Raw genomic sequence first — 13,433 nt, forward strand, 5'->3', positions numbered from 1 at the left:
TTTTATACTGAATTAGAGAACATTCAAGCTCAAATTGGCCAAGACAATAATCTCATACAAAGTTTCCGTGATCAAGTGCGCCATCATGTGTTATCCAAATACCGTGGGACTTTGGAGGAAACCTAAAGTGCAGATACTCACCTATCACTGAGAGATGACCGAGCCTCTTTTCCTAAAGCAAGGCAGCCACTTTCACACCCTTCTCACTCATCAGCTTCCTTCTCTGCAACACCCCAAGTCTCACCACTCCGTACCCAGGTATCAGCGGCGTCCTTGGCTGAGTCCCATTCAGTTACCCATCTAACACCACAGAGACCTAAAACGACAGTGGACAGTCCTCAAGAGGATGAGTCATGGCCTGAACCACCACCTCCAGTATGTGACGATGTCCCTTATAGAGCTAGGAAAGAGCATGCATTCCCAGTCACTTACGTTACTTCTGTTAGTTATTCAATCCCAGTGAAACTAGCAGCAGAGAGATTAGTAGCACAGCCCTATTTTGGACAGCATGCTCCAGTCAAGGGAAACGCATTCCATAATCAATCATTCAGGCCTCACAGAGGGGATATCATGACAAACCCCACACCATACAATTCTCAGGGTCAGGGCAGTCCAACATATCATTCCCTCACCTGCCCTCCTACTACTGCTCCATATTTAACGCCTCATTCTGCACCCTGGCTGGATGTTCCTTCGCCACCTCAGCAACAAACTGTGTATGCTCCACAATCAGTGCGGCAGAGTGACCCATGGCTTACACACCCAGAAATGCCATACAATCAGCCACAACACCAGCCTTATGAGATCTTTCCCTCATCGCTGCCAGTACAGGAGAAACTATCTAGGTCCCAAACCACGAATTCCCATGTTGATTCAACGAGACCCTGCGGAGTTCGCCAGGCTGAAGATGTCATTGGAGAATCTAATGCTACCGAGCTCTTTAAATATTGGTAGACCATCTTGAATTAGAGGAAGCCTCCTTTATCGCTGACTCTTACCTGAACTCTGTCACTCCACATTCTGACACAATGACAGCCTTAAATGAGAGGTTTGGTCAGCCGCATCAGTTAGCACTTAAAAGGATAGCACAGGTCATGGATGCTCCTGACATCAAGCGAGGGGATCATGAGGCATGGTAAATCCTTGGCAGGTAAATCCTTGGTGGAACTAGCAAAACCGAATAGGTGGTGTCAAGGTCCATCTTTCCTTTAACGAACCCCTGATGAGTGGCCAGAAGCTCCAGCAGGGACAGTTGGAGAAGATCCTACAGAGCTACGACGTTCCTTGTTCTGCCATTACATTTCAAGTTCTGATAGGTATGTCCCTTACCCACCAGGTGTGCTACATGGAGTGAACTAGTGGAGGCCACAGCAAGCACCCTTCAGCAGGAGAAAGCGGAGCAAACTGCTCCATCTAGTGCAAGAACTTATCAGCAGGCAGTCTCCCTCCTCCTTAAACAGTCCCAGCTCGACAGTTTCCTAGAGGACTATAACCTTCTCAAAGCCAATAAACCAGTTCCTTCCAGTAGCCGCCATCTTGTTCTGGCTCCTGAGTTTGATGCAACAGAAGAGGTCATTCGGGTTTGTGGAGGCCTCCGAAGAGCAGAGGATTTGGAAACTAACTTCAAACATCCTATTGTGCTGGATCCGAGCCACTGCATCACCGAACTGTTAATCCAGGATTTCGACCAGAGATTATGCCATCCTGGACCAGAGCGAGTCTTTGCTGAACTCCGACGGTTGTACTGGATATTGAGAGGGCGTGAGGCTGTTAGGAAGCATCAATATGCTTGTCTGGAGTGCCGGAAGTTAAGATCCAAACCTGTTTCACCGAAGATGGCTGACTTGCCTCCTGCACGACTGCGTTTGTTCAAGCCAGCGTTCTATTCCACTGGGATGGACTGCTTTGGGCCTTGATGTACTTACCTCTATCGACACAGATGCCTTCTTGATGGCAGTACAGAGGTTTACAGCACGTCGTGGTACCCCTGCTGAACTTTACTCTGATCAGGGGACAAATTTCAGAGGGGGAGAGAAAGAGTTGAGAGAGGCTTTCACTGTCATGAATTCTAACCTGCAAAGGTTACTGGCAAAACATCAGATCAACTTCCATTTTAATCCTCCAGCAGCTCCACACTTTGGAGGAGTGTGGGAGTGAGAGATTCGCTCTGTAAAAGCAGCACTTAGCACCACAATTGGAGCACAAAGCATTCCTGAGGAAGTACTGAGAACGGTTTTAATTGAAGTGGAGGCAATCTTGAATTCCAAACCGTTGGGGTATGTGTCAGCTAACATCTCAGATGTTGACCCAATAACACCAAATCATCTTTTGATGGGGCGGCCCAGTAGTTCATTGCCGCAAGTTGTCTATCAAGATTCTGAACGCCTAAGTCGCAGACGGTGGAGACAAAGTCAGATACTGGTGGATAATTTCTGGGCCAAGTTCATCCGCTACTACTTACCTGGTCTTCAGCTCAGGCAAAAATGGCAAAGGACTACCGAGGATATTACTGAGGGGTCTGTTGTAATGATGGTTGATAACCAATTACCAAGGGCTCTATGGTTAGTAGGCAGGGTGGTAAAGGTGTTTCCAAGCACTGATGGGCATGTGAGAGCCGCTGAGGTAAAGGTTAATGACAAGAGTTTCATCAGACCTGTGGTAAAGCTAATTCAGCTGCCTGAATTGCCCAAGGAGGATTAACAGTCAATTGGAACACATTTACACTGCAGATGTGGGGGTGGCTGTTACAAAGGTAGCACAAAGGTGCCAACTAGTGGCTATTAGTGGATGCGCGGGAAATGATCGCGCACGTGAAATGCGCGTGAAGAATAACAGCTGCGCTCTCCTCAGGAAGACTGTTATAGAAGTCACGGTGCGGTGTTCGTGTTGAACAATAATAACTGTGTACGTCCTTGCGAGAAAAGTGAGTTTCATCTATTCTTTACTTGTTTAAGATTGATTATATATGTAAATATCTAGGAATAATCGAGTATTTACATTTTACATTTACATTTAGTCATTTAGCAGACGCTTTTATCCAAAGCGACTTACAAATTAGGACTAAATTAAGCGAGTCATCATGAAGAGGGAAAAACCACAACAACGCAAGAAGTGCTCAAAATATGAAGTTCAGGCATTATTCAGAGTAGCATAAGCCTGATTAGTGATGTTTCAAAAGGGAAAGGATTTTTTTTTTTTTTTTATGAGGTTAAGTGCTCACGGAATAGATAGGTTTTCAGCTGTCTTTTGAATGTTTTCAGGGATTCTGCATTCCGGATGGGGGTGGGAGAGCGTTCCACCAGCATGGAACTGTGAATGAGAATGTTCTGGAAAGTGATTTTGTGGCTTTCTGTGATGGAACCACGAGACGTCGCTCGTTGACCGATCGTAGGCGTCTGGTAGGGATGTAGACTCGTAGGAGTGAGTGAAAGTAGGAGGGAGCTGAGCCTGTGATAGATCTGTAAGCAAGCGTCAATGCCTTGAACTTGATGCGAGCAGCGAGAGGTAGCCAGTGCAGAGAGATGAACAGAGGAGTGACGTGGGCCCTCTTGGGCTCGTTGAAGACAAGATGAGCTGCAGCGTTCTGGATCATCTGTAGGGGTTTGGTTGCACATGCTGGAAGTCCGGCCAGAAGAGCATTGCAGTAGTCAAGCCTAGAGATGACCAGGGCCTGGACGAGAAGTTGTGTTGCATGCTCAGTTAGGAAAGACCTGATCTTCCTGATGTTGTGCAGTGCAAACCTGCATGATTGAGCTGTCTTTGAAATGTGATCTGTGAAGGTCAGCTGGTCATCAAACGTTACTCCAAGATTTCTGACCGACCTTGATGGGGTGATTGATGATGAATCTAGCTGGATGGTGAAGTCGTGCTGTAGAGACGGATTGGCAGGGAGGACGAGAAGCTCAGTCTTTGCCAGGTTGAGCTGCAGGTGATGTTCCTTCATCCATGTGGAGATGTCCGCCTGACTGCTTGAGACCCGTGCAGCTACTGTGGGATCATCTGGTTGAAACGAGAGGAAGAGCTGTGTGTCATCAGCATAGCAGTGGTAGGAGAAGCCGTGTGCCTGTATGATGTGTCCCAGTGATGTGGTGTAGATGGAGAAGAGGAGGGGACCAAGAACTGAACCCTGGGGAACCCCTGTGGTCAGTTGATGTGCTCTGGATACCTCGCCTCTCCATGCGACCTTGAAGGACCTACCTGTGAGATAGGACTCAAACCAGTGGAGTGAAGTTCCTGTGATGCCCAGTGATGAGAGGCTGGACATAAGGATCTGATGATTCACAGTGTCGAAGGCAGCAGACAGATCCAGGAGAATGAGGATTGAAGATTTGGAAGCAGCTTTTGCGATCCGTAGGGCTTCTGTGACTGACAGTAATGCAGTCTCAGTTGAATGCCCTTTCTTGAAGCCAGATTGGTTGACATCCAGCTGGTTGTTTAGAGACAAAAAGGATGTTACTTGGTTGAAAACAGCTCTTTCAAGTGTCTTCGCAATGAATGGTAGGAGAGAGATAGGTCTGTAATTCTCTACAAATGATGAGTTTAGCGTTGGTTTTTTAAGCAGTGGGGTAAACCGAGCCTGCTTGAATGCTGTGGGGAAAGTGCCAGTATGGAGGGATGAGTTGATGATGTGTGTGAGTGATGGTAGAAGTGTGGGAGAGATGGCTTGTAGAAGGTGTGAGGGGATGGGGTCTAGAGGGCAGGTGGTAGGATGACTGGAGAGGAGAAGTGTAGATACTTCTTACTCGGTTAGCGAAGAAAAGGAGGACAGAGGGATATTGGCTGTGGAAGGGGTCGGTCTGGGTTCCTGTGTGTGTGGAGCTGAGAACTGACTGATAGTTGTTGTTTTGTTGGTGAAGTTCGCAAAATCGTCAGCAGTTAAGGAGGAGGCGGGTGGTGGTGGAGGTGGACAGAGGAGAGAGTTGAATGTCTTGAAGAGTGATCGTGTGTTGGAGGAGCTGTTGATCTTGTTGTGGAAGTATGAAGATTTTGCAGCATGAACATCAACAGAAAAGGAAGAGAGGAGAGATTGATACATACTCAGGTCAGATGAGTCTTTTGATTTGTTCCATTTCCTCTCTGCTGCCCTGAGTTCGGTCCGGTGTTCACGAAGAACCTCAGACAACCAGGGGTTGGAGGGAGTAGCGCGTGCTGGCCTGGAGGAGAGAGGGCAGATAGTCTAGAGAAGAGGTTAGAGTGGAGCATAAGGTGTCTGTTGCGGTATTCACATCCAGAGATGAGAATTGTGAGGGGAAAGTGAGCGCAGGTTTCGTCTGAAAGTGAATGGTGGTGGGGGTGGTGGTGCAGGGTTGAGAGTTGTAGACTGAAAGTAATGAGGAAATGATCTGAAACATGGAGAGGTCTCACCAAAATGTTGTCTGTGATGCAGTTGCGTGTGTAAACCAGGTCCAGTTGGTTGCCTGATTTGTGAGTACCTGAGGTGATGAGTCGTTTGAGATCGAAAGAGGCTAGGAGAGAGATGAAGTCTGTTGCATGCGGCTTTTCGAGATGGATGTTGAAGGCACCGAGGACTAGAAGTGGGGTGCCGTCCTCAGGGAAAGTGGACAGCAGCACATCCAGCTCATCTACAAAGTTACCCAGCTGACCTGGGGGTCGATAAATGACTACAATATGGATCTTAATGGGAGTTGTAAGTGTAATAGCATGATATTCAAATGAGTTGTTGTTGCATAGAGAAGAGAGCGTGGAGTATTTGCAATTGTTAGAAACGAGAAGCCCTGTACCCCCACCCCTCCCAGACTGGCGAGGGGAGTGAGAGAAGGAGAAATTGCTAGAGAGAGCAGCGGGGGTTGCTGAGTCTTCTGGACGAATCCAGGTCTCAGTCAAGCCCAAGATACTAAGAGTAGAATGAGATGCAAAGGCTGGAATGAAGTCAGCTTTATTGACTGCTGACTGACAATTCCATAGACCAACGGAAAGAGAGAGAGGAGTGTGTGCGGATGAGAGAATGGGACGCAGATTGGCAGTATTGCGCTGCCTTTTGCGCGTGATGAAAGGGCGTTGCCGAGAGATAACAGGAATGTATTGAAAGCACATGTTGATTAAGGTGAACAATAAGATAAAAAGAGGGAAGGAAAATGGAAAAGGAGATACTTAAGTGCCTTTCTAGTGTCCTTGTTTGGTGGAGTCGCGCAGGTAGAGTCGATGGTCTTTACCCGAGTCGGTCTTCACACGAGGAGGCTGAACACGAGAGCTGAACGCTTCGAACGAATCGAAGATGGGCTTACCTTGACTAAAATGCAGCACTGAAATAGTGCCTCTTGTATGCTGCTCGCTGGTCCTCGTATGCTGCTCGAGGTCATAAATCCACTCGAGAGAAATGACGAGTCATGCCGTGTAGTTAACAGAGTGAACGTCATTGTAGAATGCTGATGCATGTTATTTGTAACTGATTTCAGTTTTGTGTTTGTATTATACAAACAGATATATCATTATTGTTTACATTACTTTTACATTATTTGTTCTGTAGCGATTATGTTAAGGAATGGTGACTCACATGTTATAATTCACATGTTTAAATTGGTGTACTGTGTTAGATATAATGCTAAGCTGATGGATAGACTTCATCTATAATATTACTTTATACAATGTTATATTTATTATTGTTTGTTTTTTTGTTTCAGCTACACTACATACACTACACTGCATTCATACCCTTCAATACCTGATGTAAACATACCATTCCTGTTAATCTGAACTGAGAGGCAACTACTTCATTCAAGTCTGCATCTGTAATCAGTGTGTAATGTATGTCTGTGCTGCCGAAGATAATTCAGTATTGTCCGAAGATTGTCCTGCGTTCTGACCGACGCTCCAGGGCGAGAACTATAGCCTCCTAAGCACCTGTGGTCCTTTCTCTAAAACAACATCAGTGCGCACGTTTCGCGAAGCATATACGCAGTGTTTAAGCGGTTGATGGAAAATAAGATAATGCACGTTCTATAAATCTAAATTCTGATCTATTATTTTTCACGGTATTTTGAAGTGCCCGCGATAACAATATTGTGCATATTCATTACCGCGGTTTATCGCATTAACGAATACCGGCACATGTCTACAGTAACCACAATTAAAAATTTTCTTCCAATAATATTCAAGCCTTTTCTAGCTTTCCCATCATTCCCTTTCAGTAGCTGACTACATACCTGCTGAATCTGAAGCACCATTTCCAGTCTCATTTTCAGGGTCAGATCCATCACAGTCCATCAGTACTCTCTCTATAAAACACAGTAAACATACAGGTAAAATTAACAAGTAGCGAACAAAATATTTTTTAAACAGCTACATTCAACCAATGTCTATAACCAACAATGGAGTTCCAGCTGATCATTTCCAAGTATCAAAATAAGGACGATATCAATGACACCAATTTAGCAAAACCTGTAGTTACCACAAATTTAATGTGAACTGTCACTTTTAATTTCATACAATGATAAAAAATTACAACAAAACAAACTTAACTACAGTATCCACTGAAATTGACAGTACACAGGACAACATGTTGTATTTACTCGACACGTACAGTTAAGTAATAATATCAATGTCCAGTTACTGAACCATTACTAACGTGTCAGAGTTTAGGGGTAATTGCCCAAATTTATTTAGCCATCAGAAATTAATTTTCACCAACGATGAATGCATTTAAAAGTACTTTTTTTTAGATATCAGCGAGGTATTTTTTATCTTTATATTGAACACGAAAAGTACACTTTTGGTTTCACAATAACATGATGATCATATGGCTAGACATATTAATATTGTTTAATGCCACAATACCAAATCTTCTGTCCTTTGAAAGCGTTTCAAATGTTTAACAAAAAAGTAAAAATACTGAAATGTTTTTTTAAATGAACTTTTTCACTAAAATAAGCAGATATAGGCTAATCACCTACTTGCCTTGATTTCTAACAAATGATCTGTTTTCTTTTTTAATTAAACCATAAAGAAAATGTACAGATCAAGTTATAACAAAAAATTTAAGTTTACAAAAATCAACTTTAGATTGTATTAATTACTACAATCATCCCTTAATTACTTTGTGATAATGTAGTGGTCTCTAAACTTCTTTTTAAACTGACCGGTTATTAATTAAAACATTATTTACCTATAAACAAAAGATAGCAGATTAAAATATTGAATTTCATGCACATCCATGAACTTGGCATGGTGTTGCAAGAGACTGAAGGGCGCATGGGGGGCTATGTTGGATATTTCTTTTTCTCCAAGGTTGTGCTTTTAAAAACCTTGGTTACTCTGGCTCATTAAGCTACATATATAAGCTTTAAGAATTAGGCTATTTTAAGCAATAAGTGACGCTCTACAATTTGACATACCACAAATGAGTAAAATGTGTTTTGTAGCCTACTATCTTCTCATTATCTCACCTGTGCATCCAGAGCTGCCATTCGTAACTTTAGTCTGCAAGCACAAGTGTCATAGACAGTCAGACATCATGGTCAAACATCACATTACACTGTATTTAAAACTGCAATGGTACAATTTGGCAATATATTAAAGAAATTGACATTGTAACATAAACCAAAACAATTTCATTTTGACTGAAAATAAATGCCATTTATTGACTGAAAATAAATGCCATTTATTGTCTGGTCTTGAAAACTGCATTACAGAAGTAGAAAAACTTGTCCTAAATTTATTAAACTTCCCTCTTGCTTTTGTGAAACCCATTATTGATGTTTATAGTGATAAAACGCATGAATCTCAGGCCTGGCCTCAGACTCCTGTAGGCCGCAAAAGATCCAACTCCTGGCCATCTTACATTAATGTTATCAACAGTGAGCTAATCTAGGTGAAGTAACAGGGACGCAAAATATATAGTTCAGAAGTTACATAAAGACAACAACATTTTAAAATTAGGCGAAGTTTAAAAGCGGATTACCGCTAAACATGCAGTCACCTATACAATCCTATCTGTGGCCTTAAAACATGAGCTTAAGACTCTTAGGAATCTAAACCCCTAATGGATATATTATTATTAGACTATCAATATTTTCATTTTGGTACATTAATCTATACTTTCTGCAAAGCTGCTTTGAGATATGATTAATGTGAAAAGCGCTATAGAAAATAAAATGACGTGACATTTACGTTACGATATATGTGCAAACAATATGCAAGTTAAATAAACAGCACCATATTATTTTGAGAACCTTGTACAAGAAGTCAAAAACTTACCTTTTCGTCGGACATCTTGTCTCCTCCGTGTCTCGCCGCGTCCGTCGCATCCCTGCCTCTCGAGCCTCTGAGTGTGTCGCAGGTGTGAGACCCAGGAGAGTGGGGGAGGGGACGGTCACGGTGGGGACTCGAACCTCAGGTTCTGTGTGATCTGGGTCAGCCATTACTGACACTCGCTCGGCGCACTATATATATATATAGCTATGTTTATTACCCGCGCTTTTTATTTTTTCTTGTGCGGTTTTTGTATTCTTTTAAAAAAATGATGTATGCACTTATATGCTCTGATAATATAGTGTATAGGATATATGCTGTTATAAAAGAAATACATTTTCTGCTCAAATTCAGATATAATGTTTTTTTTTAAAGTACAAATAAAATGACAGAATGTAGATGTTAAAAGACATTAAATGTAATATTAAAAAACAACACATTAATGAATGGAACCAATTTGGAACTATTAAACAACTCACAAAAAGATTGACATTCATAAAAAAAATAATAATAACTATTCCAAGACCTTGTAATCAACAGAACATATATTATTTTTACCCTCTGAGAGGACATCAAATAAATAAAATAGGTTTGAAAGAAGTAAGGCTTGTCTTCAGTGAGACCACACTATGGATACGAGGCCTCCACACACGCTAACGTCCTTTAGAAACTGTCTACACTGATCCTGAAACTCTTTAACTGATCATTCTCCTCATGACTGTTAAAATAACAACAAACATCTTCACAAAAAGTGCTCTCCTTGGTTTTACTGTTCAAGACAATGACTGAAACCATGTATTGCTAGCACTTCTCTTGCTACTGCTTTCTCTCCAGACACACTGCTTGTTGAATTCCTCATTTGTAAGTCGCTCTGGATAAAAGCGTCTGCTAAATTAATAAATGTAAATGTAAATGCGCTCACCTAATCAGCAGTTCGCCAGGTAGAGGAGAATGGAGAAAGAATTTATTTGCAAACTACATAAATTAACTGTCAATTCTAGTTATAAATACTATAACGTGATTTAATTTATGGTAAGAATAACACATAGTAAAAATAAATCAAACGATGATGCGGTTTCTCCACACTGGGACATGCTTCTGGCTCAGCCACTGGTTCAGATTCTCCCACAATTACATGAAACTATTTACAATAACACGTACTAACTTAAACAGAAATAAGAGTGTGTTGTACACATTTACGTTTGCATGTGTACTGCATACATGTACGTGCATACACATGTGTGTGTTAGACTAGTGATTATGACACAGTGCTCATCATTTCCAGGATCTGAGTTCACCTTGTCAGAGTAGCCATAATGATTTAGCACCTGTGGTCACCAACATCTGGACCCAGAGGTCAATGTGCAGCTAGAGTTAGGGTTAGGGTTAGAGTTAGGGTTAGGGAGAGGTACTGGTCCACCACATCCAGGGTTAGGGTTAGAGTTAGGTTTAGGGAGAGGTACTGGTCCACCACATCGAGGGTTAGGGTTAGGGTTAGGGTTAGGGTTAGGGAGAGGTACTAGTCCACCACATCCAGATGCTGACAGCACCTCTGCTTCATGCCCTGCTGGCTCTATTAGCTGCTCTGCTAACACGACTGCTGGTGATGGTCAGTCCTCCGCTGTGGCCTTTATCTGCTCCTGCTGCTCCTGCTGTGACACTGGGAACGGGAGCGCAGACGCTGGCACATGCTTACCTCAGCATCACAGGGGCATTAGCCATGTTCTTAGCTAGCGATCATTGCCCCACTTCTGCTTTACTAGCAGCACATCTGGATGCTGGATCAGTATTTCTACATCTGTTTATCTCTCACTCTGTGCTGTCCACTTCCTTTAGCTTCATGAGAAGAGCTGTGTCTGGCCCGTTCTCCCACATTGAGCGCTCTTCTGCTGAAGAGTCCTGCTAAAGCAGTGTCAGTCTCTCTCTGTTAGCTCAGAGCATCTAGTAAAGCACAGGGTGTGGAAGACTACTGATAAACTGTGAGATATGAGGTATGAGGGTGTCATGTGCTGCTCTGTTAGCCTAGCGGCTAGCATTTACCAGAAAATAAAGGCATAAAAATAGTGTGTTAGTAGTTCACTTTTAAGGTTTTTGAGAGAGCACAGAGAATGTCTGTAGTTATCAAATATCACACCGTTTGTGCAAAGGAATTACAAAAACAGACCAAAATATGATGAATCCTAATTGTATGTAGTGATATATTTAAAGAAAGCCAGAAGATTAGAAATAACAGCAGCTGCCAATTTTAGAAACAGAGATTGTATATTGTCAGGGCCTGTTAATATATATATATATATATATATATATTTTTTTTTTTCAAGTTTATTAGTGATCTGTTGAAAGTGAACTCTTTGATTCTGTGTAATGTATGCAGAAAGGCTCTGTCAGAAGGGTACCCCAGAGTGGAAAAACTGTATTATCATTTACTGATCATGATTTAATTAGATTAGAATTAAATGATAATTACATATAAGAGGAATGATATAATAATGTATTATAATTACTTTAACAAAATCACTTTGGAGTGTTTTTAACCTAAACTGACAATGAATTGATTTAGTAGATAATCCCCCCATACAACAGTCCACGCAGAGGCGAGACTGAAACCCTGGAGCTGGCCAACCTCGTTTGATTTCTTTCCTATTGTCATCAATAATGAGTATATGAATATAGAAAGATCCTTGATAAATTACATAAATGGCATTTTTAACAGATCTGTTATATTCTAATCATTTGATTCCTTATGAGGAAATATAGCAAAGAATTTGCTAAATTAAAAAAAATAATATTCTGTTTGTGGCTCAGTCTATCCAGAATTTTCATTCTAGTGTATCAACAGTACATTTATTTAATTCTGTTTATTTTATAAAGTAATATAAATAACTAAATAGTATACTAATATCTAGTAGAAATATATAAAAATAAAAACCCTATTAACTTATCTCACTTTAGTGAAAATAGTTTAATTTTATTATTGACCAACACCCCCGATAGGGCGCTAGAGAGTTTCACACTTTTCCAGAACAATGTGACTCGTGGGGACGGCAATACTCTGTGTGACCAGCAGGGGCGCATAGATACACACTCACACAGATTTTTGTCTTGAAAACGGTCTTCATGGGGACTTCAGAAAAAACTGCATGGGGCGTGTCTAGACACTGTCTGGTGACACGAGTCCCCTCGAGTCTGTGTGCATTCAGGTTGAAGTCCCCACCGGGATAGAGGAACACACACACACACACACACACACACACACACACACACACACACACACACACACACACACACACACACACACACACACACACACACACACACACACACACACACACACACACACACACACACACACACACACACACACACACACACACACACACACACACACACACACACACACACACACACACACACACACACACACACACACACACACACACACACACACACACACACACACACACACACACACACACACACACACACACACACACACACACACACACACACACACACACACACACACACACACACACACACACACACACACACACACACACACACACACACACACACACACACACACACACACACACACACACACACACACACACACACACACACACACACACACACACACACACACACACACACACACACACACACACACACACACACACACACACACACACACACACACACACACACACACACACACACACACACACACACACACACACACACACACACACACACACACACACACACACACACACACACACACACACACACACACACACACACACACACACACACACACACACACACACACACACACACACACACACACACACACACACACACACACACACACACACACACACACACACACACACACACACACACACACACACACACACACACACACACACACACACACACACACACACACACACACACACACACACACACACACACACACACACACACACACACACACACACACACACACACACACACACACACACACACACACACACACACACACACACACACACACACACACACACACACACACACACACACACACACACACACACACACACACACACACACACACACACACACACACACACACACACACACACACACACACACACACACACACACACACACACACACACACACACACACACACACACACACACACACACACACACACACAC

The 13,433-nt window shown here is 42.5% G+C and overlaps 2 protein-coding genes across 2 annotated transcripts in view; both read right to left on the minus strand.

Annotated features, from left to right (window-relative positions):
- eys (eyes shut homolog) overlaps nt 1–13,433 on the minus strand; it is a gene marked incomplete at its 5' end in the record, with an annotated part of 292,239 nt that overhangs the window by 61,696 nt on the left and 217,110 nt on the right. The window lies entirely within an intron of this gene.
- Nucleotides 1,967–11,363, minus strand: LOC311280190 (uncharacterized protein; the record flags this gene model as incomplete). Its single annotated transcript, XM_084392164.1, has 5 exons — nt 9,214–11,363; nt 8,403–8,436; nt 7,164–7,235; nt 5,107–5,603; nt 1,967–2,002 (listed from the first exon to the last, which is right to left on the minus strand). The coding sequence occupies exons 1-5, from the start codon at nt 9,226–9,228 to the stop codon at nt 1,967–1,969; spliced, it is 654 nt and encodes a 217-aa protein (XP_084248290.1). The 5' UTR covers nt 9,229–11,363.

The sequence above is a fragment of the Rutilus rutilus genome, assembly GCF_951802725.1.
Source record: "Rutilus rutilus genome assembly, chromosome: 20".
NCBI lineage: Eukaryota > Metazoa > Chordata > Actinopteri > Cypriniformes > Leuciscidae > Rutilus > Rutilus rutilus.